Source organism: Saccostrea echinata, unplaced genomic scaffold (assembly GCF_033153115.1).
Source record: "Saccostrea echinata isolate AGI-Se365-2 ecotype Australia unplaced genomic scaffold, CSIRO_AGI_Sech_v1 ptg000046l, whole genome shotgun sequence".
In the NCBI taxonomy this organism is placed as follows: Eukaryota; Metazoa; Mollusca; class Bivalvia; order Ostreida; family Ostreidae; genus Saccostrea; species Saccostrea echinata.
The window spans coordinates 5,060,027-5,086,693 of NW_026889795.1; the positions used below are offsets into that span (position 1 = coordinate 5,060,027).

Here is a 26,667-nt window from a genome sequence, read left to right on the forward strand (position 1 = left end):
TGGTAATCTTCAGAGCCTCATACACCAGGAATGACATGGGAGGGGTGGATCAGAACAGGTGTTAACATATGACAGGAGAGTATGATCAAACAGGGTGGTGATAAACAATTATACACCAGATATTGATAGGTTTGTATGTTTGTTGTTTAAAGTCCCTCTTGAGAATTTTTCACTCATATTGAGACGCCACCACTTGCCGGTGGAGGGCTACAAATTTTGACCTATATTTGGCACTCAGGGCCATTGAGCAGTGAGGGATCTTTTTCGTGCCAGCACCTACTGTGACACGGGACCTCGATTTATACGGTCTCATCCAAAGGACCGGTGTCCACGTCCCGCAGTGGGATTCAAACCCGTGACCTAAGGATCAACTCTTTACTCCGCAACTCTAGAGCAGACGCTCTGACCACTGCACCACGCGGGCAACCGATATTGATATGAGTGGGGTGGATCAAAGGTCAAGCAGTATAAAATTACTGTAAATCATATTTTCATCCTTCATGAGCACTTTATTTTCACGTAATTACACGAGACTGTCTGCTCATGAAAATTTCATTCTCATATTCTATTATTAAAGTTTTAATGCAACAATAACTGTTACACATGAAAATTTTGTCTTGCTTATAAATACCAAACAATAAGATGTCGCAGAAATATATAGTGATCTACAGTATAGTGCAGTTCATAATGTTAAGGAGGGTTATAAATAGGAGTTGTTAACAGGGGGGCTAATAGACTTGGGATTGCTATAGGAGTGAGGTATACTGTAAACCAACTATTATTCATTTCATCTTTTGTTCACGATTCGTCAGTTTGAAATCAATCTGCGACAATTAATTTTCGTAAATTAGGAAACATTCTCTACAAATACAAAGCAAAATGAATGGTTCGCGACAATTATTCGTGAGTTAATGTAGGCGGATACTGGCGGATATTATTTGCAAGGGAATAAAAGTTGGTTTACAGTAACTTGCGGTGGTGGATGATATAGAGGTCAATATGAGTAGAACTAGAACAGATATGTGTCTCAGATTTTATACATCAGAAATAATGAGGAAAAGTAGATGTAAAGGGTAGGTTTGTTATAATCTTCCATGGAGCTACTTCAATAACTTAATATTGGTCTGATTCATTTTATGGAGATTTTAATTTGAATGAACACCATTTCATTACATTGTGCATTGAAGTACGTGAAGTAATAAGGGGAAATTCAGTCAAAGTGTAACACCTCTGTATAATATGGATATAGATAAAACAGTTTCCTTTTGTATCATTCAATGATTATTTTACTTGTCTATATGGAAGAAAAAAAGATTTTCAAATGTATTGTATGTATCAATTGTGTGAATGAAATGCTATTAACATACATGTACATTATCACTCTTGTTTGAGTTTGAGTATGATGATCATGTAAACATATTTGTACAGATGAAGTGTCACTCTTGTTTAAGTATGATGATCATGTATACAAATTAAAATTTGTTCAGATGGAGAGAAGAGAACCAGTTGGGGGAGCCAGTACAGAACCAGGGAATGACTCAAAAGTTGAAAACCACACACACAGGTTTGTATTTTTACATGTAAAAACAATGCTTCTGAAATTAAATTTAAACAAATTCTCTTTTGTAGTGGGCACAAAAATCATGAATTCTTTCTTATTCCTAAATAGGCAGATTTTTATCAGCTGGATAGTACAAGTTTAGATAAATCAGTTGTGAACCTAGGCTTAGAAAGCTTATTAAAAATGTCATTTTAGCTGCAAGGGGATCAATTTTTTTGCGTCTCCTGGCACAGGGATCATGAAACATCTTAAACTTAGGTCAAAATCTTAAGGTTGTGCTAAAATGTTGTAAGAGTCAAGCAGTCCAAAATTAAAATGTTTTTTTAAAATATTATTATGATTATGTCACAAAAGTTTTGATATCTGCAAATTTAGAGATGCAATTCAAAAATGAATTGGCAATTTACAGGTGATTGAAAATTTGACTTGGTCTAAGTCTGTTTCATGATCCTGGGGCCTGCTGTTTAACTGTGAATTTTTTCCCCATAGCTTTCTTTCTGTCATTAGCACATGGAGTTTTAAAGAAAGAATGTTTATAATAAACTAGTAGACTAATTGTTCTCGAACAATTAGAGGTCTTTCCACCTTTAAATTTCATATATTCTTCATATTTAACTCTCTACTCTTTATTTTTATACAAAAGAAACCAGAAATGGCTTGAGAGATGGAAAAAATGAAAATTTTAAAATTTTGAAATGACCTTGACCTTTGACCTTGAACAAATATTCAAGGTCAAAGGCCAAGGGTCACATTACAATTAACCCCATGCTTCTACGACTTTTAGCTTTAAAGTTATAAGGCTTACTAGTAAGCGCAAAGACATTAAAGGGCGATAACTCATATAAGGGGTCATCGGATACTTTCGCACTGAATAGATTGAAGTTGTGTCTAAAGACACTGAATACATTAGTGAAGGTTTCGTGTCTCTGCGGTTTACGGTTTCAGAGGAGTAGCGATAACAAGGTTTTTCGCACAAGGGGCAATAACTTTTAAAAGGGTTAAGCTAAGGGGACAAGATTGAAATCTTTGAAATAGTTTTAAAAGTACATATTAAAGATGCAAAGATATACTGTATATGTTGAAAGACAAAAGAGCTATAAAAAGAGCTTTATTTCTCTTATTTGGAATGACCTTGACCTTTGACCTTGACATAAACTTCAAGGTCTAGGGTTAAGGAATCTAATGCAGTTAGTTTCATGTCTCTACGACTTATCGTTTTGAAAATTTTTCATTATTTGTAAACTTCAAAAACTTTCAGGGGCAATAACTCATAAAAGGGCTCAACGAATCCTTTCGTAATGAATAGATTGAAGAGTCTCCTCAATTAGTCGAAGACATTGGTGAAGGTTTCGTACCTCTATAGTTTACGGTTTCAGAGGAGTAGCAATAACAAGGTTTCTAGCAAAAGGGGCAATAACTGCGAAAGAGGTCATAGGTTATATGCGTTGGGTCAAAGAACAAGGTACGGTTTCAATACAATTCTTGCCCTGTGTTTTTCTTAAAAATGAAAGTGATGTGAAAAATTGAAACTCGTGCTTTCTGAATCTTTGAAATTCCATGCAGAAAGATCATAGAAATCATTTTTCTCTCATGACCTTCTAAATGCTAATTGTGACGTCATAAACTTGTGCAATTTCCCGTATTTTCTTAAAAAGTTGCAGAAGACACCAATTTTCAATGGAATTTTCTTTCAGAAAATATTGTCCACAGCCATCGCCCACAAAGATTTTGAGATATGTGATTTTTTAAAGAATTTTACACAACATATCCAAAAATTAAAGTGGGCGACGGCTGTGGACACTATTTTCTTAAAGAAAATAAACCTTGAAATGAGTCATTTTGAGGCATTTTCTGTTTAAAATAGAGAAATGAATCAAATTCATGATATCGTATATCCAGAATGGTACTCCTTCATGCCATATTCTTTCCTGATTTATCACAGTCATATACTCAACTAATATTTAAGCCAGTTTCAAAACTTTTTGAAAACATTACGTTTTTAGGGCACAATAAAGCTAAAACCGTACCTTCTTCTTTGTTCATAACTTTTAATGACCTTTACGATGAACAAAAAATCTTTTCGATAAATGTCGAAACAAAAAATCAGCGGAAGAAAAATAATAATAACTAGTAGACTAATTGTTCTCGAACAATTAGAGGTCTTTCCACCTTCTTTAAATTTCATATATTTTTCATATTTTACTCTCTAAAGTTAATTTTTATACAAAAAGAATCCATAAATGGCTTGAAAGATAGAAAAAATGAAAATTTTCAAAATTTGAAATGACCTTGACCTTTGATCCTTACCACAAATTGAAGGTCAAAGGTCAAGGGTCACATTGCACTTGACCCCATGCTTCTACGACTTTTAGTTTTAAAGTTATAAGGTTTAATAGTAAGCGCAAAGATGTTAAAGGGCGATAACTCATATAAGGGGTCATCGGATACTTTTGCACCGAATAGATTGAAGTTGTATCTAAAGATCCTGAAGACATTAGTGAAGGTTTTGTGCCTCTGCAGTTTACGGTTTTGGAGGAGTAGCGATAACAAGGTTTTCAGTAAAAGGGGCAATAACTTTTAAAGGAGTAAATCTTAGGGGACAAGTATGAAATCTTTGAAATAGTTTTAAGAGGACATATTAATGATGCAAAGATGTTTAGTATATGTTGAAAGATAAAAGAGATATAAAAACAGCTTAATTTCTCATATTTTGAATGACCTTGACCTTTGACCTTTGCATATATTTTAAGGTCAAAGGTCAATGAATCTTATGCAGTTGGTCCCATGTCTCTACGACTTATCGTTTTGAAAATTTTTAATTATTCGTAAATATCAAAAACTTTCAGGGGCAATAACTCATAAAAGGGGTTGACGAATACTTTCGCAATGAAAAGATTGAAGAGTCCTCACAATTAGTCGAAGACATTTGTGAAGATTCCATACCTCTACGGTTTACGGTTTCAAAGGAGTAGCGATAACAAGCTATTCTTGCGAAAGGGGCAATAACTTTGTAAGAGGTCATAGGTCAAACATGGGGGGTCGTTTTTCAGAATAACTTTTGATATCCAGTATCATGAACTATAAAGTTTTTTGATAAGTCTTGCGGTTTCAAAAGTCCGGGAAGAAAAAGAATAATAATAATAATAATAACTAGTAGACTAATTGTTCTCGAACAATTAGAGGTCTTTCCACCTTCTTTAAATTTCATATATTCTTCACATTTAACTCTCTACTGCTTATTTTTATACAAAAGAAACCAGAAATGGCTTGAGAGATGGAAAAAATGAAAATTTTAACATTTTTTGAAATGACCTTGACCTTTGACCTTGAACAAATATTCAAGGTCAAAGGTCAAGGGTCACATTGCAATTAACCCCATGCTTCTACGACTTTAAGTTTTAAAGTTATAAGGTTTACTAGTAAGCGCAAAGACATTAAAGGGCGATAACTCATATAAGGGGTCACCGGATACTTTCGCACTGAATAGATTTAAGTATTGCCTAAAGACCCTGAATACATTAATGAAGGTTTCGTGTCTCTGCGGTTTACGGTTTCGGAGGAGTGGCGATAACAAGGTTTTTTGCACAAGGGGCAATAACTTTTAAAAGGTTTAAGCTTAGGGGACAAGATTGAAATCTTTGAAATAGTTTTAAAAGTACATATAAAAGATGCAAAGATATACTGTATATGTTGAAAGACAAAAAAGCTCTAAAAAGAGCTTTATTTCTCATATTTGGAGTGACCTTGACCTTTGACCTTGACATAATCTTCAAGGTCTAGGGTTAAAGAATCTAATGCAGTTGGTTTCATGTCTCTACGACTTATCTTTTTGAAAAATTTTCATTATTTGTAAACTTCAAAAACTTTCAGGGGCAATAACTCATAAAAGGGCTCAACAAATCCTTTTGTAATGAATAGATTGAAGAGTCTTCTCAATTAGTCGAAGACATTGGTGAAGGTTTCGTAACTCTACAGTTTACGGTTTCAGAGGAGTAGCGATAACAAGGTTTCTAGTGAAAGGGGCAATAACTGCGAAAGGGGTCATAGGTTATACGCGTTGGGTCAAATTTGTACATAACTTTTTATGACCTTTACCATGAACAAAAAGTCTTTTCGATAAATGTCGAAACAAAAAATCAGCGGAAGAAAAATAATAATAAGAAGAATAAGAAGAAGAAGAAGAATAATAATAAACAGAAGAAAATCAATAGGTCTTTCCACAGAAAGGTGGAAAGACCTAATAAACATAAGCATTTCAAGAGGTCTTTCCACAGAAAGGTGGAAAGACCTAATAATAATAAACAGAAGAAAAGCAATAGGTCTTTCCACAGAAAGGTGGAAAGACCTAATAAACAGAAGAAAATCAATAGGTCTTTCCACAGAAAGGTGGAAAGACCTAATAATAACGAGAGAGAGCTATAAATATCTCATAGTTTCAATGACATTGACCTTTGACCTTGACATAAATTTCAAGGTCAAAGGTCAAAGAATTTAATGCAGTTGGTTTCATGTCTCTACAACTTATGGTTTTGAAAATTTTTAATTTTTCATGAACATCAAAAACTTTCAGGGGCAATAACTCATTGAAGTGGTCAACAAATTCTTTTGCAATGAATAGATTGAAGAGTCCCCTCAATTAGTCAAAGACATTGGTGAAGGTTTCGTACCTCTACGGTTTACGGTTTCGAAGGAGTAGTGATAACAAGCTATTCTTGCGAAAGGGGCAATAACTTCGTAAGAGGTCAAAGTTCAAACATGGGGGGTCGTTTTTTGGAATAACTTTTAATATCCAGTATCATGAACTATAAAGTTTTTCGATAAGTCTTACGGTTTCAAAAGTCCGGGAAGAAAAATAATAATAACTAGTAGACTAATTGTTCTCGAACAATTAGAGGTCTTTCCACCTTCTTTAAATTTCATATATTCTTCACATTTAACTCTCTACTGTTTATTTTTATACAAAAGAAACCAGAAATGGATTGAGAGATGGAAAAAATGAAAGTTTTAAAAATTTTGAAATGACCTTGACCTTTGACCTTGAACAAATATTCAAGGTCAAAGGTCAAGGGTCACATTGCAATTAACCCCATGCTTCTACGACTTTTAGTTTTAAAGTTATAATGCTTACTAGTAAGCACAAAGACATTAAAGGGCAATAACTCATATAAGGGGTCACCGGATACTTTCGCACTGAATAGATTGAAGTTGTGTCTAAAGACCCTGAGTACATTAGTGAAGGTTTCGTGTCTCTGCAGTTTACGGTTTCGGAGGAGTAGCGATAACAAGGTTTTTCGCACAAGGGGCAATAACTTTTAAAAGGGTTAAGCTTAGGGGACAAGATTGAAATCTTTGAAATAGTTTTTAAAGTACATATAAAAGATGCAAAGATATACTGTATATGCTGAAAGACAAAAGAGCTATAAAAAGAGCTTTATTTCTCATATTTGGAATGACCTTGACCTTTGACCTTGACATAATCTTCAAGGTCTAGGGTTAAAGAATCTAATGCAGTTGGTTTCATGTCTCTACGACTTATCGTTTTGAAAATTTTTCATTATTTGTAAACTTCAAAAACTTTCAGGGGCAATAACTCATAAAAGGGCTCAACGAATCCTTTCGTAATGAATAGATTGAAGAGTCTTCTCAATTAATCGAAGACATTGGTGAAGGTTTCGTAACTCTACGGTTTACGGTTTCGGAGGAGTAGCGATAACAAGGTTTCAAGTGAAAGGGGCAATAACTGCGAAAGGGGTCATAGGTTATATGCATTGGGTCAAATTTGTTCATAACTTTTTATGACCTTTACGATGAACAAAAAATCTTTTCGATAAATATCGAAACAAAAAATCAGCGGAAGAAAAATAATAATAATAAGAAGAAGAATAATAATAACTAGTAAACTAATTGTTCTCGAACAATTAGAGGTCTTTCCACCTTCTTTAAATTTCATATATTTTTCACATTTTACTCTATAAAGTTAATTTTTATACCAAAAGAATCCATAAATGGCTTGAAAGATAGAAAAAATGAAAAATTTAACAAATTTGAAATGACCTTGACCTTTGACCTTGAACAAATTTTCAAGGTCAAAGGTCAAGGGTCACATTGCACTTGACCCCATGCTTCTATGCCTTTTAGTTTTGAAGTTATAAGGTTTAATAGTAAGCGCAAATACATTAAAGGGCAATAACTCATATAAGGGGTCAATGGCTACTTTCGCACTGAATAGATTGAAGTTGTGTCTAAAGACCCTGAAGACATTAGTGAAGGTTTTGTGTCTCTACGGTTTACGGTTTCGGAGGAGTAGCGATAACAAGGTTTTCAGTAAAAGGGGCAATAACTTTTAAAGGGGTAAATCTAAGGGGACAAGTACGAAATCTTTGAAATAGTTTTAAGAGGACATATTAATGATGCAAAGATATTTAGTATATGTTGAAAGACAAAAGAGATATAAAAAGAGCTTAATTTCTTATATTTTGAATGACCTTGACCTTTGACCTTTGCATATATTATATGGTCAAAGGTCATTGAATCTTATTCAGTTGGTCCCATGTCTCTTTAACTTATTGTTTTGAAAATTTTTAATTATTTGTAAACATCAAAATCTTTCAGGGGCAATAACTCATAAAAGGGGTTGACGAATACTTTCGCAATGAAAAGATTGAAGAGTCCCCTCAATTAGTCGAAGTCATTTGTGAAGGTTCCGTACCTCTACGGTTTATGGTTTCGGAGGAGTAGCGATAACAAGGTTTCTATCAAAAGGGGCAATAACTGCGAAAGGGGTCATAGGTTATACGCGTTGGGTCAAATTTGTTCCTAACTTTTTATGACCTTTACGGTCAACGAATAATCTTTTCGATAAACATCGAAACAAAAAATCAGCGGAATAATAATAATAATAATAACTAGGAGACTAATTGTTCAGAGAACAATTAGAGGCCTTTCCACCTTTTTAAGTGTTTCCGTGTCATTTGGGTTGAGAAAAAGTAGAAAAATGCAAAAAATGAAAAAAAAAAAAAAAAAAAAAAGAAAATTTGCTCCTCCAGCAGGGTTCGAACCCAAAACCCTTGGATTGAAAGGCAGGTGCGCTAACCATTCGGCCACGCATTCTGATATCCTTCGTAAGTTAATTGTTTAAGACTACAGAAGAAATGCAAGCATATTTTTAGAATCGGTAGGGGAAGAAAGAAGTTCCGTAAAAGGAAATAGTTCCTGAATTTGCAAGCAGTATATTAAATAATAAGGGACGGGATGCGTAAGAAAACATTAACACTGTTCCCTAATGAAAATGTATTAATGGACTGTAGCCCGATTCATCGATATTGTGAGCATGCTGAATTTTTTTTATAAATAGCTTTGTTGTAAGCTTAAAAGATCGGGTTCGGATTTTAACATTTCTGACTGAATATCCTGAAATAACTATGAAACATTTAAATAAGCATTTCTTTGGGTTAAATTAAATATGTGTATCACAAATTAAACTCCCAACATGCATATTTAGAAGGGAAAGACGACAATGAAAGCGAGAATTGTTTTTAATCTACCGAAAATCGCTATTTCTGGAAACTGATTAATTCTAAATAAAAATCAAATAAATTCCAAATGTAAAAGAAAGAGAGAATGCTTGGCATTAAAATGTCGTCTCATATCAGGAGAATCGAATGTTGCTAACGACATCTGAAGAAATAGCCGATAAAAGGTTTAGATCATTTCTTCGTTCACCTGCACTTTAATTACAAACACAACAGAACTTGTAATTTTTGCTGTGAAACTTCAAGACTTCTATAAACTTATAGGACTCACCGTAAAACTCTCCAGAAACTTTCTCTGAGGTCTATACTACAATTGTACCAAATATGGTGTCGATCCGAGGTCTGGTTTGAATTTGACAGAAATATTCTACGTTGTTGTTGATGTGATTTTTTTTTTTTTTTTTAGAAAGGGGGGGGGAGGTTAATTATTTATTTTATGCCTCTTTTAAACTAAGAATTGTAACTACTTCCACATCCTTAAGCCTGATTGTGACCTTGGGTCAAGGTCAAAGGTCAAGGTCATTACAAAAAAAAAAAAAAAAAAAAAAAAAAAAAAAGAAATCTTTACTTTTCTATGTTTTTACCTGATACTGGAGCTGAATGCATGTCCTTACTTTTCCATTTGACCCAAGGTCAAGGTGAAAGGTCAAGGTCAAAGTTCAAGGTCATTTGGTAAATTGCCTTATATAACACATATATAAGGAATTTCTAATGTTTTTAAATGACCTTGACCTTTGACCTTGACCTATATTTCAAGGTCAAAGGTCGAACATGCTCATGCAGTTGATCCCATGTCTCTAGGATACACCGTTTTAAAAAAAAGTTCATTAAATGTAAGCAGCGTAAACTTTCAGGGGCAGGAACTCATACAAGGGACCAAAGAATGCTTTCGCAATGATAGAATGAAGAGAGTACTAAATGAGTCGAAGACACTGATGAAGGTTTGGAATCTCTACGGTTTACGGTTTCGGAGGAGTAGCGATAACAAGGTTTTGTTGCACAAGGGGTGACGACTTTTGAATGGGTCAAGCTCGGGGGACAAGAATGAAATCTTTGAAATAGTTTTAGAAGGACATATTAAATATGCAAGATATATAGTATATGTTGAAAGACAAAAGAGCTATAAAAAGAGCTAATTTTCTCATATTGTGAATGACCTTGACCTTTGACCTTGACCTTAAGTTCAAGGTCTAAGGTCAAAGAATCTTATGCAGTTGGTCCCATGTCTTTACGACTTGTCGTTTAGAAAAGTTTTTCATTATTCGTAAACATGAGAAACGTCCAGGGGCAATAACTCATAAAAGGGGTCGACGAATTCTTTCGCAGTGAAACCTTGAAGCGAGTACTCAGTTAGTTGAAGACATTGGTTAAGGTTTCGTACCTCTGCGGTTTATGATTTCGAAGGAGTAGCGATAACAAGGTTTTTCGTTTAAAGGGCAAGAACTCCGAAAGGGGTCATAGGTCATACTCGTTGGGTAGTTTTTTGAAATAACTTTTGATGTCGAGTATCATGAACTATAAAGTTTTTCGAAAAGTCTTTCGGTTCAAAAGGCGGTAACGGAAAAATAATAATAATAATAAACATAAGCATTTCAATAGGTCTTTCCACAGAAAGGTGGAAAGACCTAATAATAATAATAATAAACAGAAGAAAATCAATAGGTCTTTCCACAGAAAGGTGGAAAGACCTAATAATAAACAGAAGAAAATCAATAGGTCTTTCCACAGAAAGGTGGAAAGACCTAATAATAATAAACATAAGCATTTCAAGAGGTCTTTCCACAGAAAGGTGGAAAGACCTAATAAGAATAATAAGAATAATAATAAACAGAAGAAAATCAATAGGTCTTTCCACAGAAAGGTGGAAAGACCTAATTAGTTGGTGTTAATCTCTAGTATAAGAATTTTTCCATGATTCTGTATGATCTAGACAGACTTCACTATATATTACAGTGGTATTCTTATACATCTACCAAATGACGGAGGTCCGCTAGGAATCCATGTTGTGCCGGATTATGATGACTCGGGGAGGTAAGTAATGATGGTTTTAAAATGTATTTCCTACTTTCTGTGTAATATTTGTGTTATAAACTGTAGAATCATTTTGATTCTTGGGTTTCATCAAAATTCCATTGCCTTTTGGAGGTGAACTTTTGGGAGTAACACATATTTACAGAAGATTCAGTGAATCAATATTAATACATTGACAAAGTTGTTTGTAGGAATGTAAATCATGGGTAAAGATGACCTACAAAAAATCCACCTTACATTGCTTCCTCACAAACAATGATGAATTCACAGTATGTTATGTAAAAGTACTTTGCCCTTTTTCATTGATGATTTTTATAAATGACACATTTTATCCTTGAAGTCCTACTGAGTCATGATGTCAAAGCTATTTTTACTGAATTGATCGTTCAGTATATGTAGATACGTTGACATGAGATGCAAATGATTTATTATAGAGAACCAGGATTGTTACTATTTGTAGTAAAGAAGGGTTGTTACAATTTATAGAGAACTAGGTTAGTTGTCACTATTTATAGAGAACTAGGGTTGTTGTTACTATTGATAGAGGACTAGGGTTGTTGTTACCATTTATAGAGGACTAGGGTTGTTACTATTGATAGAGAACTAGGGTTGTTGTTACTATTGATAGAGAACTAGGGTTGTTGTTACTATTTATAGAGGACTAGGGTTGTTACTATTGATAGAGGACTAGGGTTGTTGTTACTATTTATAGAGGACTAGGGTTGTTACTATTGATAGAGAACTAGGGTTGTTGTTACTATTGATAGAGAACTAGGGTTGTTACTATTTATCATGTTTATAGAGAACTAGGGTTGTTGTTACTATTTATTGTTATTATTTATAGAGAACTAGAGTTGTTGTAACTATTTATAATGAGGGTAGTTGTTACTTTTTATAGAGAAATAGGGTTGCTGTTACTATTTATTCTTGTTTCTATTTATAGATAACTAGAGTTGTTACTATTTATAGGTAACTAGAGTTGTTGTTACTATTTATTGTTGTAACTATTTATAGAGAACTAGGGTTGCTGTTACTATTTATTGTTGTTACTATTTATAGAGAACTATAGTTGTTGTTACTATTTTTTGCTGTAACTATTTATAGAGAACTAGGGTTGTTGGTACAAGGTGTGGAGGAAGGAGGGAGAGTGTCAAAAGACGGAAGACTCCGAGAAAATGACCGCATTATTGAGATCAATGGACAAACACTTGTAGGAGTTACATTTTCCAAGTAAGGAGTGACTTCTGTACTAGAAATGATCATATTAAAAAATTGTTTTTCCTACTTCCTGTGTAATATTTGTGTTATAAACTGTAGAATCAATTTAAGACTTGTAAACATATTGACAAGAATTGCAGTGCACATCAATTGTTAACAAAATGACAGAAGTAAATCAATATGTTTGAGTATCTGAAATAAAAGAATCACAAAGTGTTCTTGATCTTAAGACTGTAAAGTTTCATGTTTATCTCCCTTGAATTTTGTTTGATGCTTGAAATTATAATGTACACAGAAAGTTTTTGAAATTGATCATAGGTATTCAAGTAACAGATTAAGAACATTTATTAATTAGTCTGCTATTTTTAGGCCTTGAATTGCCAACAATTTGAAAAGAAAGCGAGAGAGAGCATTGTAATTAAATGGTAGAAGTAGTGATTTAGTTCACCACATTGTTTATTGTAGAGCTCAGGACATTTTTCGCTCTGCCATGAGGGATAATGACATCAGATTGCGCATCATCAAAAAACAAGTTCCTCCACCCCTCCCCAAACAACCTCCACCCCCAGTCATGCCAAAACCCAAAAACCACACCCCTGCCAAACCTTCTCCCCTAACACTGCCCCCACCCCGACTCAATGAATCGGACCTCTCCAGCCCAACAGGACCAGAGCAGACTAGCACCCCTATAGTATCTGTACAGAATAGTAGGTAGGTATAACATGATAATAGCTCAACATGGAACATCTTATACTGTAGATTCCTTATTTTACGCGAGTACTTAATATCGCGAAATGGCCCTTAGACGACAAATTGCGAGAAGTATAATTCGCGAGTGGACGCTTGATTAAGATACTTTATATGGATTTCAGTACCACAAAAATTGAAGCGAGTAATTTTATTTCACGAGTGGTTCTTCTCGCGTAATTATGTGATAATTAATTCCTCGCATATATTTAGGAATCTACAGTACATGGAGGGTCTAGATAGTGAGGAATTTTATATGCATATGGATTTAGAATTGTATGTGTAACAGAGACATTTTGTGCCTCTACTGGGGATTGAACCCGGGGCCTCTGGCTTGCCAGTTCAGTGCTCTACCAATTGAGCTAAAGGGTTAACTCACTAGCCCAAGCTAGTAGGAAGCCATGTATCTGACACTACCATATTGTCCCCCTCCAGAGAATGAGATGTCCTCATCTCTTTTGGAGTGCCAACGCCTGTGGGGCGAAGTTCTGGCAAACCAGAGGCCCTGGGTTCAATCCCCAGCAGAGGCACAAAATGTCTCTGTTACATATGCTTTGTATGTTGGGGATGTATAAAGCCTATCCTGTCTGTTTTGTCTTTCCATCCATTTCATAGTTTCAGAGAAATTGTTCAAGATTACAATGAAAGTTCTTCTTTCCTTTCTTCATAAGAACAGACCAAGGAGACAAGGTTTCAGTTCTTGTTTATCTAGCAATACAAATTTACCTTTGGACAAAGCATTCATTAAATCAATTACCATGAACATTATTTCTGTTGAGTATATTAGGCAATGGTACCATTGCTTAATAGTAGTTGAGTGACTGACAAAATGCAGATCTTTACATAAGTATTTAGCAGTGAACCATATGATTTTTGACCTGCTTTCGATATCATTATGAATGATATCTTTTTTGGGTTTTTTTAAAATCTGATTTTGATTAAGAATGATCTCTGTTTTTGACCTGATTTTGATTAAGAATAATCTCTGTTTTTTGACCTGATTTTGATTAAGAATGATCTCTGATTTTTAACCTGATTTTGATTAAGAATGATCTCTGATTTTGACCTGATTTTGATTAAGAATAATCTCTGTTTTTGACCTGATTTTGATAAAGAATGATCTCTGATTTGACCCGATTTTAATACAGAATGATCTCTGTTTTTGACCTGATTTTGATTAAGAATGATCTCTGATTTTTAGCTCTACTGGTCAGAGACCAGAAGAGCTTATGCGATAGTAAGGTGTCCGTCGTCCGTCCGTCTGTCTGTCTGTCTGTCTGTCCGTCTGTCTGTAAACAATTTTTCAAAACGCTACTCCTCCTACAGTTTTGGTCCGATTTCAATATAACTTGGCACACAAGTAGACTGCACTAAGATACATAATTTATTGCATCGGTTTTTGATTTCGATGGACGGTGTTGCCATGGTAACTAAAAATAGAAATTTCTGTGAAATTCCTTTAAAACGCTACTCCTCCTACAGTTTTGGTCTGATTTTAATATAACTTGGCACACAAGTAGACTACACTAAGATACATAATTTAGTGCATCGGTTTTTGATTTCGATGGACGGTGTTGCCATGGTTACTAAAAATAGAAATTTCTGTGAAATTCCTTTAAAACGCTACTCCTCCTACAGTTTTGGTCCGATTTCAATATATTTTGGCACACAAGTAGACTACACTAAGATACATAATTTAGTGCATCGGTTTTTGATTTCGATGGACGGTGTTGCCATGGTTACTAAAAATAGAAATTTCTGTGAAATTCCTTTAAAACACTACTCCTGCTACAGTTTTAGTCTGCTTCTAATATAATTAGGCATACAAGAAGACTATACTAAGATACATAATTTATTGCATTGGTTTTTGAATTCGATGAACAGTGTTGCCATGGTAACTAAAAATAGAAATTTCTGTGAAATTCCTTTAAAACGCTACTCCTCCTACAGTTTTGGTCTGATTTTAATATAACTTGGCACACAAGTAGACTACACTAAGATACATAATTTTGTGCATCGGTTTTTGATTTCGATGGACGGTGTTGCCATGGTTACTAAAAATAGAAATTTCTGTGAAATTCCTTTAAAACGCTACTCCTCCTACAGTTTTGGTCTGATTTTAATATAACTTGGCACACAAGTAGACTACACTAAGATACATAATTTAGTGCATCGGTTTTTGATTTCGATGGACGGTGTTGCCATGGTTACTAAAAATAGAAATTTCTGTGAAATTCCTTTAAAACACTACTCCTGCTACAGTTTTAGTCTGCTTCTAATATAATTAGGCATACAAGAAGACTATACTAAGATACATAATTTATTGCATTGGTTTTTGAATTCGATGAACAGTGTTGCCATGGTTACTTAAAATAGAAATTTCTGTGAAATTCCTTTAAAACGTTACTCCTCCTACAATTTTGGTCTGATTTCAATCTAATTTGGCACACAGTTAGAATACACTACGATACATAATATGTATTTCTGTTTTTTTTTATTTGGGTGAGTGGTGTTGTCATGGTTACTGGTACTAAAAATAGAAATATCCGTGAAATACTTTCAAAACGCTACTACTCCTAGTTTTCATTTGTCATTATGATTTCAATATAACTTGTCACAAAAGTAGACTACATTAAGATACATAATTCTATTTATTGTTGCATGTTGCAATGTTTCAAATCCAAGTGCTACTTTTCTTTTGTTATACAAACAGACCAGTAGAGCTACAGTCTCATCAGAGACTTCTGGTTAACCTGATTTTGATTAAGAATGATCTCTGTTTTTGACCTGATTTTGATAAAGAATGATCTCTGATTTGACCCAATTTTAATACAGAATGATCTCTGTTTTTGACCTGATTTTGATTAAGAATTATCTCTGTTTTTTGACCTGATTTTGATTAAGAATGATCTCTGTTTTTGACCTGATTTTGATAAAGAATGATCTCTGATTTTTGACCTGATTTTGATTAAGAATGTTCTCTGATTTTGACCTGATTTTGATTAAGAATGATCTTTGTTTTTGACCTGATTTTGATTAAGAATGATCTCTGGTTTTTGACCTGAATTTGATTAAGAATGATCTCTGTTTTTTTTCCTCCCAGTAACAGTAGTATGGAGGGGTATGCCCCCTCTCCCATTAAGCCAGCTATCCCTGCCAAACCTGTCTCCCCCACAAAGAAGGTGCCCCCCGCGGTACCCACAAGAAATCCAGGCACAACTCTGTCTACCAATGTGTCTAAGGAACGCAGCAAATTAGTGGCTCCAACAAACACCAAGAAAATAGGCAAAAAGATGGAGATTACTCTTATCAAAGGTAAAAAAAAAAATCACAAAAAAGTCACTTAAATAAACAAAAATGAAATCACAGTTTACAAAGATGAAAATTTGAATAATACTAAAGGTAAAAATATTGTGAGAAGCAAGAAACGAAAATTATATTGAAAATAAAAATTGTGAAAAGTTTGATTGTTGATTGACTTTATTGTGTATATTTCATTACTGATATTAAGGTGGCATTTGCTAAAAATATACTTTGATATTAATATGAACAGATAAGTATTTTTTAAAATTGTTTATTTAATAAGTTTTGTATTCTGCATAAATATCATTTCTAAATCATTTTAATTTTTCTTCACTGACCTTAAGGTTAACTATTGGTTACTCCTTTCTCATTTTAATATCCTATACACTACAGGTCCTGTTAGCCTCGGTTTCAGTGTGACCACCAGAGATAACCCAGCAGGAGGGGATTCCCCAATCTATATTAAGAACATCCTACCCAGAGGAGCGGCCATTACTGATGGAAGGTTAAAAGCAGGAGATAGACTGCTAGAGGTACTGATAAAGAAGGGAGATTACTCTTTCATGTAACAAACTGCGGAAAAATCACATGGAGCATTCTTTTAGCATAAAATGAGCTACCAATCACTGGATCAAACTGTGTATACAGGGTTATTTTCACCCATGTTAATTTTACTCCATCATGCAGACAATTTTGCAAATTTGCCCAGATACAGTTCTGATAAAAGAGAGATAAGTCTTTTACTATTGACAGTTGAGTGCCCCCCCCCCCCCCACCCACTTGTAAATTAGCCCATTGGTGATGAGGGCAAAAGGGGTAAAAATTCTTTTTTATGCAGTAAACAGTCAATAAGCATGGCAATAAGTAGATTTTTTAAGCCACACTTGCATTCTATTTAATCTCAAATTTGATTTAATCCTACAGAAAAAAAATGATCAAATATTTTTTCAATTTGAGGTCTTTATTTCTGTTCAGTTAATTTGATGCCCATTGCACACGATTAATGTAGGTGAATGGAGAGGACCTGACAGGAAAAACCCAGGCTGACGTAGTCTCGATGCTGCGGAATGCCCCCATGGGAAGTTCTGTACAGCTGGTAATATCACGACAGGAAGTAGTGGACGAAAAGTTTCAAGTGCCTCGAGAGCTGGTAAGTCAAAGGGAAGGGAAATGTCTGCCCGTACAGTAGACTGAATCTAATTTCATATCTAGTCTTATAGTAATGCTGAAATCTTATTAATAAGAAATGTACACACTGTCAAGTATAACGAAGTAAATTATGTTGCTTGTTTTCAAGTGTAATGGCTTTATATTATTAGATAATAAATTTTCTTAGCAGTTTATTATAGAAGAACTAAAGATAGACTTAGAAAAGATTTCAAAAGTTTCATTCATGCAACAGGCATAAAATAATGGTCTAGAGTTATATAATTAGATTTTATATTTTCAATTTAGTGTAATTAAATTAACATATAAAGATAGATGACTACAATCTCTGTTTTCTGTCAGATCTAGAGATCTAATCTAAGATTACTGTTGTAAATATTTCTACTTCCTGTTTAGCTGTAACCTTTATTCTGATTGGTCAGTTTAAGATTTTTGTGGACTGGTCCTCTTTCCTGGTCTCCCAGTGATGTGTGCTTCTGTCTGATAATATTTTACTGACTTCAGCTAGACTCATGAGTGGCTATTATCTCACTTTAAACAAGGCTTTTGATTGGCTAACATATTTTCTTAACAACCTATATTGTGTGGATTTTATTCATTATAGCCTTATCTGCAATATACTATACACATAATTAATTAATTTTATTTATCATGTGTATGGAGCTGTTAACTGACTCTAACTATTATTTATTCCATCTGAATTTATTCTTTTTTTTATAGATACATGTAGTTCTAATGAGATATGAAGATAGTTATAGTTCTTTTTTTTGGGGGGGGGGGGGGGGGGTCATTTTGTAATACTGATAGACAGTATTTTATTGCCTTGCCTTTTTACCCTGTGCTTCATATCTCATTATCAATATCTTCCTCTCACTTTTTTTTTTAATCTCCATAGAACTCTATTTCATCTCAAAGGCTGCTGAATGAAAACATACTTCTAGTGAATATACATGTATATTTCCATATAATATTGTAGTCAAAATATTCTGTGTATGTTTTGTGTTTGAATGAAAGACTGTTATTCATATATAGTATATATTGTAATGCTAGCTGTCCCAGGATTAGTAAATCGGTGTAAATATCTACCGTAGATCATGTAACTAGTTCATTTAGTTACCTAGTAGAATTTTATTTTATTATTTTAATTATTGCAAGTATAGACAAGAACCATGCATGAATAGAAATCTAATTACTGCAGTAAATGAATAAATAATGAATTATGGGACCTTTTTATCAAAGTACATTCATTTGGTGCATTTTGGGGTTGTTTGGGGTGTAAGATTGATGTGTTAATTAAGTTAAAAATATTACTGAGATGCTGTCTGAACATTTTTTGAGTTATTCAGACAATCCAGATCAGGCATGGTTCTTAAATAAATATTCAGATCAGTGTGTGCTTCCTGATGTCATAATGTAACAATGAGTTTTCAATCACAGTGTAACATTGTCCCCGGCCCCCTGCTTCCTGATTTCAAGACTAAATTTTCAATTTATTTTCACCCACTCATTAAAAAAGATGGTTTGAGGAAATAAATGTAAATGTAATGTTTTGCTTGTTCATATTAACATTTAAAGACTGAAAAGTATTCTAGAATGAAAAACACACTTCTCTGATTGAGTTGGCACATTTACTTACATATGTAATCATGTCATGTTAGAAATGGTTCCTATTGTTAATTATCCAGGATGCTATGAAACCTAGGGTTTATGATAGAAATGTCAGTATCATTTTATTATTCATTTGCCTATTGATTCAAAGTAAAAAAAAAAAAAAGAGAGAGACTTAAAAATCCATTTCATAGTCAAATAAATTCTAACATGTCTAATTTGCAACATCATTCTTGAGAGAAAAAGTATAAACCTTAAGAGTTCAATTAAGGTGGTACTTCAAAAAACTGGCATTCTGGATCTGACAATTTGAATCCATCTAGATCTTTGTTTGGCGTGTGTATTAATGTTGTGCACTCACTGGGCCCCTCCCGATTTCAGCGAGACCCTCCCGTCTCTGAACCCCCTCCTGTCTTGCAGCCACCAGAGAAATCGGGGGATACAGATGGTTCCCTAACTGCAGGACGGAACAAGGAGATTCTACGCTTGGACATTCCATTGTCGGATTCAGGGTCGGCGGGACTCGGGGTCAGTGTCAAGGGTAAAACCATGACGACGGACCGGGGCACTAGAGATCTGGGTATATTTGTTAAGTCTGTGATACATGGAGGGGCAGCATCTAAGGTACGGGAAAATTTAAGGGTTAGCTAATTAACTATATCACTGATTGAAATATCCTCAATAAGTCCTACAAATAAGACAATATTTTACGAAGAATTACTAACAACTCATGCTGTAAATGTCAGAACAGGAATTCAAAATGTCTGCAATAAGAACTGAAGTAACAAATAAGTACCACACCTCAAAATACAAATTTTTTGATGCAAATAAACTGCACTTTTAAGTCTTTGTTTAAAAATTAAGTTTTGTTTACCTGAGGTATTTTTTGCGTGAAGAGAAGAAGCAATGAACAAATTGATTGAGATAAATGTTCTTCCTATAACTATTGTACAGACCCTGAAACGTGCTACTACCCCAAAAAAGCGTGTGACTTTCGTGCGCTTTTCGTTTCGTGCAAACCGTGTAGCGTTTCGTGTAAACCGTGCAGCGTTTCGTGCAAACCGTGTAGCGTTTCGTGTAAATCGTGCAGCGTTTCGTGTAAGTTCCAAAGCGTTTCGTGCAGACCGTGTAGCGAGCGTGCGAGAAGCGTGTGAGAAACGTGCGACTTTCGTGTAAGAACCGTGTGAGAAACGTGTACGATTCATTCGGAAGTCCTTTTATTTTAAATATGGCTATCGATGGATCAACATGTCATTCTGTGTTGTTTGTAACCAATATTACCCGGATATATAATGGTGGCATTTTAAGGGTGAAAAAAAAATTCGGAAACAACAAAATAAAATTAATCGGTAATGTATATTTGTTTGATTTTCTTTCTTTTTTATTTCAATAAAGATGGACAGAAAATGTGTTAAAAGTAATTGATTATATGCACATAAATTTTAAGGTATATGATTCAATACATTTTTTAAAGGGAGCAATACTGAACATTTTTTAAAGAAAATTCATTTGGAATCCGGTCTTGTCTTTTTCATTCATTTATTTGAATCTCTTCACCATTTTACAATTATGGGATATAGAGATTACAAGAACATACCGGTGATCAATACAAAATAATAGATAGATATTGCAGGAGTGAAAAATAAAATGCAAAATTTAGTGCGTTGCTATAAATGTGAAGTATTGGAATTCTAGGCCGGGAGCACAGTTAATTGATTTTCTTTATAAACGAACATAATTTTCTTATATTACTAGATTGTGATACAAATAATTTTGAAACGATGAGTCATTTATAGTCTTTTTTATGCATAAAATTGGTTGATTTATAATAGGCATATAAATGAATTATAACTCACATGCATCGGCAAATACAGGGTTAAATATTTCCGGGAAAGGGGGGGGGGGGATCAAATGAAAACACAAATTGAGTTTCTGTTTTAAACAAGTGTTTTATTGATCATTTTCTTTTTTAAAAAAAATTATTGTTTCTTTCGGGATGCGCCCGATGCACCCCTTAAAAATATATTGGAATCTTCTTTATGCTTTCAACACTCTTCTTACGACAGTGATCAATGTCATTTACAACAGTGATCACGGACTCCGCGTGCTGGGACTTAAACTTGTTCTGCTATTATCTCTTGTCAATCATAGCTAAGATGACACCCGACAATAACGATTGATTTTTAATTCGTGAAATTGAACGTTTTACTAGTATTTAATGGGTATAAATAAATACCCGTGGATCTTATTTCTTAAATTTATCCTATTGTCTGTAAACAGTGAATTAATTTGCCAGTGTATTCGTGAATAAAATTTTAAAGAAAAAAATTCTGAATAATTATATATTAGTTGTTTTATTAATCACGCAGTTCTAGAGCATTTTTTTTTTAGTTTTTAGGACTGGACATGTATACATATATATTGAAGGTATTGTTAAGAGCCGCGACTATTGATTACATTATTACGCATATTGATTTTTTTTTTTTTTTTTTTGGTCTAGACGGGGTTTGAAATGGTGATGGGTATATTGTTTTTATTTGATAAACACAATGCCTCAACAGAGAACTAAATAATTACAAAACCTATCCCCCGGCTTTTCTACCATATAAAATTTTAATGATAAATTAAGGTTTAACTCTGTAATGAAACGATATACTTACAATTCTGAATAATGTGCATTTAATGAATTGCATGTATCGGGTCCCGCTGGATATGGATATCCTTTTATTTTCTTAGAACGGGCATTTGTTTCTATGATAATTTTTCCCCGATGGTATACTTACTGAAACAAGTGCCTGTTGTATTTAACCATGTACAGATTTGAAGATACAACAGTAAGGTCTCGGTAATCTATACCCCCCTTCCTGCACAATGTTCCTGTTTGATACAGTTTACTTATTAGCTTTGCAAATTCTAAACAGAACCTTATTTAATCAAATGAAATTATTTTTTTTTACTAAATAAAAAAAATGTATAAATCAATCAGTAATTAAAAAAAGGAAAAGAAAATAAATCCGTTTACAGAAATCATACGCAATCTAATAAAATTTTTTTTTTCAAATCAATAACTGAGTTTATTTGTCAGTAATAAAACGACATTTTAAATATCAAACTATAATTGTAAAAACAATAAATGTTGTAAAAGATTATGAATTACAAATATTATTATTTTTTTCAGTGCGTAATTTAGAGTCTAGTGAGAAAAGGTTTGTACACAGACGATGATAAGCATTTCACCGCGCGGGTTACATACATGTACTCAGTGACAACTATTAATTAATTACAACTGAACATTGAGTATTTTATCTGTAAATATAGTACTGGTGTAGCGAGTTCTAATCTAAATCTGAATGATTGCAATTCTTAACTAATCTTTGATTAATCCGTAATAATTGAAATAAAGTCCGAGAGATTCCGAATAGAATATCCAGATCGAGGCCAAAGCGTGCGAGAATCGTGTACAAAGCGTGTGAGAAACGTGTACAAAGCGTTTCGTGCAGGCTTTCGTGTAAACCGTGCAGCCTTTCGTGCAAAGCGTTTCGTGTAAACCGTGTAGCATTTTGTGCAAACCGTGTAGCGTTTCGTGTAAACCGTGCAGCGTTTCGTGCAAACCGTGTAGCGAGCGTGTACCGTTCGTGCAGCGTGCGTGTGGGGTAGTAGCACGTTTCAGGGTCTGTATTTTATGCTCTTGGCATTGCAATGTCTCTAATTCTGATCGTTAATTCTTAGGATGGCCGACTAGCAGTGAATGACCAATTAATTGAAGTAAACAATGAGAAACTAATGGGACTATCAAACACTGAGGCCATGGAAATGTTAAGGAAAGCAATGCAGATGGAGGGACCAATCCCCGGATACATTCATCTTGTTGTTGCTCATAAAATCGGAGCCCCTTCTCCCTCTCCATTCACACAGGAGGCCTCCCCAGATGCTTTCGTTTTCGGTGCTAATAATAAAATGGTCCGGGAGACAGACCATGTGGAAGACTTAAGAACAAAGGAAAACCTGTTAGATTCTTACAAACAAACAAGTGACACCCCATTGGAGCCTCACAGAGGCCTTGATTATTTAGATGGGGGAAGTAAAGCGAGGAACTTTTTAATTGAACGTCTCACCAATGGAGGACTTAGGAATGAATCCTACACGAAGGCCACCAGAGATGAAATGGACAATAGTGCTTTGTCACATGATCAGGATGAAGGATTGCGGAATCAGTCGTATAATTTTGCTTTACGAGGTAGTGGGAATATATTGTCACCTGGAACTTCTCCGTTTAAACCCATGCAGAAAAGTTCACCCTTAGTGGGCCCCAATGTCATGATAGAGAATGACGAGGAAGAGGCGGTAAGTACAACAAGCCAAATTATTTAATTTTCACTGAAAATCTATTACTGTAAATCACATTTTATTCACGAGAACATTATTTTTGCGTAGTTACACGAGAAAGTGTGCTCGTGAAAATTTAATTCTTGCATAAAATAATATTCCTTTAGATTATATAGAGCAATAACTGCAATTCATGAAAATTTTGTCTCACTAATAAAGAGTCAATGAAAGAATGGTCTGGTTTTTAATTTATTTCATTTCTGATTTACATTTCTTAGTGACCAAATGAGGATGACTTTCCCCTCCATTAAGATCAGTCACCACTCGTAACATTTATTGCTTTTTATGATTCTTTACAGGAGAACAGACAGCAGTGCAGTTGCTTCCCCAAATTCGCAACCAATTTCCATTCCCACCATTCCTATATATTTTACTGTTTAACAATCATATGATATATTTCTTCTCATAACTGTTTTCTTTCCCCCACTCCACAATCACTTTCCATTCCCACCACTCCTATAACTGTTTTACAGTTGATTGCCATGTTTTCTTTACAGGAGAACAGGCAGAGGATGCGACGACATTCTACTATTGGTTTCCTCCAACACCACTCCTATAACTGTTTTATAGTCGTTTGCCATGTTTTCTTTACAGGAGAACAGGCAGAGGATGCGACCACATTCTACTATTGGTTTCCTCCAACACCACTCCTATAACTGTTTTATAGTCGTTTGCCATGTTTTCTTTACAGAAGAACAGGCAGAGGATGCGACCACATTCTACTATTGGTTTCCTCCAACACCACTCCTATAACTGTTTTATAGTCGTTTGCCATGTTTTCTTTACAGGAGAACAGGCAGAGGATGCGACCACATTCTACTATTGGTTTCCTCCAACACCACTCCTATAACTGTTTTATAGTCGTTTGCCATGTTTTCTTTACAGGAGAACAGGCAGAGGATGCGACCACATTCTACTATTGGTTTCCTCCAACACCACTCCTATAACTGTTTTATAGTCGTTTGCCATGTTTTCTTTACAGGAGAGCAGACAGAGGATGCGACCACATTCTACTATTGGTTTCCTCCACCACCACTCCAACAGTTCTAGTTCAGAAGAACATGACCAGCAGCCTGTGTGGCTCCAGGGTGGGGACTGGGGGCCACCTGTAAGCCCCGGAGGGGAGGAGATGTAAGTAGAAGATGTAACTGTACATAAAGGATTTTGAGAAATATTGAGTTTAGGATATATGCAGTTAAACCTTGTTATCTAGAACTCAATGGGATCAAGATATCTGAGGATTTGAGCTATATGGGTTAAAATACTTAGTATTTAAGATATCAGTGTTTGAGATACTAAAGTCAGCTATAGATAAGCAATTTTGAAATACATGTTGAATTGTTCTCAGGTGCATACTTTTTTATATGATGAGAATTCAGGGAAGAAGTGGATCTTCACAAGCCGAGATTTAAATGTAGTGCTATACTCCCTACAAGCTATTGGTTGATTGTAACCTTTATTTCATTTGTTTGAATGAGCCTGTGAATCAGTGAACCAAATTCTGATTTCTCACATTGCATTATGTGAATCATGATCTCTTCAATATTCAGGTCCCCCACCAGTCCCTTGGGAGAGTTCAAACGTGAAGGTTTTGGACGACAAAGTATGTCCGAGAAACGGAAAGGTCATATTGACCCGAGTCGAAGTGAAGTTTACCAACGTGTCAAATCCAGCCGACAAAAAGGTCAGTTTTAGTGTCAACTATTGGCATATGTAAACCAGTCATTTTATGAATCTCAATTACATTCTTTTATCAGAAAACATTTTCAATAGGAAGATTTCATTTCTTCTCTTAAGGATTTGAGACTTTGAAAGGCTTATTTTTCATAGGAAAAAAATTGCTCTGCAAATTCTTTATGAAGTATCTGGTTCACTTTAAATTTTTACTTTGATTAGAACCAAACTTGATACTTGCAAAATCCAAATTAGGAGCCAAAAGGAAGTGAAAGATAAAACCAGTGTTGTTGTATGGTGTGTTCATAACAATCCTGATTGATTTACAGGTCATGATAGACGTGCTGCATCATTTCACGTCACGGGTAAAACATTCTGTCTCAAGCATAAGAATCTTGTTAATCTACTGGGATCTATGAGCATTTCCATTTTTCCACAATAATTTAGACTGAATTTTTTTTTGGTAAAATAAAGGGCCATCTTCTGCTTTCAAAACTGTTCAAATAACAAAAGGGCTATTGCATTTATTTTGCCAAGCAAAATAGATGACACTGGAAGAGACTGTAACACTCCTGAAATTTATGATTAATTTTTAACAAAAATCTTTATCCTCTTTCAAACAATTTAGAAATTTATTTTTTTAACATATCTGTCTCTGCAATTTAATGAAAGGATCATTATTAGCTCACCAAAGGCTGGAGTGAGTTTTTTGATCAACATTTTGTCCATCTGTTGTCTGTTAACTTTTCTTCACATCTGAGACATCTTGATGTCTCAAGAACCGAGGGACCAATTTCAACCAAACTTGGCACAAAGCATTAATGGGTAATGGAGATTCATTTGTTCAAGTGAAGTCAAAGACCCGTCTAAGGGAAGATTATTAGGAAATAGTGATCTTTTGAAAATCTTCAAGAAAAAAGATGCCAGAAGAGATCAAATTTACATGAAAATTTCTTAAGTTTACATAGTGTACTAGGTTCAAATTTGTTCAAATCATAGCCCTTCAGGCCTTGAATGGACTACAAAAAGGGGTCAGAAGCTTATGTATGGGAAAAATTTTTAAAGATCTTTGCCACAAGTACCACAGGACCATATATAGTCATATACTGATATGTACAATAAATATTCCTTACAAAGTAAAGATTCTGAGAAATCAGCCCCCCCCCCCTCCCTCCCCGAACTACGGTAAGGTCACAGTAGTAGGTTATAGGAAAAAAGTGAGGACCATATGTACATGTAATTAAGTAAGGAGTATTTATCCCATATTATGTAGATCTTTTTTTCAAGTAATAGGGTTAACCACAATGGAAAACAATGTTGTTCTAGATATCAAAGAGAAAATCACTGTAAGTTGTTGAAAGCATGTACTTTAAATTAATGATTGCCATAAGGGGTGTAATAGAAAAGCCTGGGTTGATGACCCTTAAGAAAAATGTGGTG

At 34.4% G+C, this 26,667-nt stretch overlaps 1 protein-coding gene across 6 annotated transcripts in view; it reads left to right on the plus strand.

Annotated features, from left to right (window-relative positions):
* Window positions 1-26,667, plus strand: part of LOC133202177 (partitioning defective 3 homolog) — a 68,377-nt gene that overhangs the window by 20,352 nt on the left and 21,358 nt on the right. For 5 of the 6 annotated variants that reach the window (XM_061337947.1, XM_061337948.1, XM_061337950.1 and 2 more), the window contains 11 exons: window positions 1,488-1,564; window positions 11,047-11,124; window positions 12,229-12,354; window positions 12,808-13,053; window positions 16,193-16,404; window positions 16,786-16,925; window positions 17,402-17,542; window positions 19,549-19,791; window positions 22,897-23,511; window positions 24,536-24,684; window positions 25,104-25,237. In XM_061337947.1, the coding sequence (XP_061193931.1) occupies window positions 1,488-1,564; window positions 11,047-11,124; window positions 12,229-12,354; window positions 12,808-13,053; window positions 16,193-16,404; window positions 16,786-16,925; window positions 17,402-17,542; window positions 19,549-19,791; window positions 22,897-23,511; window positions 24,536-24,684; window positions 25,104-25,237 (2,161 nt within the window). The remainder of the gene's footprint in view (window positions 1-1,487; window positions 1,565-11,046; window positions 11,125-12,228; window positions 12,355-12,807; window positions 13,054-16,192; window positions 16,405-16,785; window positions 16,926-17,401; window positions 17,543-19,548; window positions 19,792-22,896; window positions 23,512-24,535; window positions 24,685-25,103; window positions 25,238-26,667) is intronic. The other variant, XM_061337949.1, reaches the window with a different exon arrangement.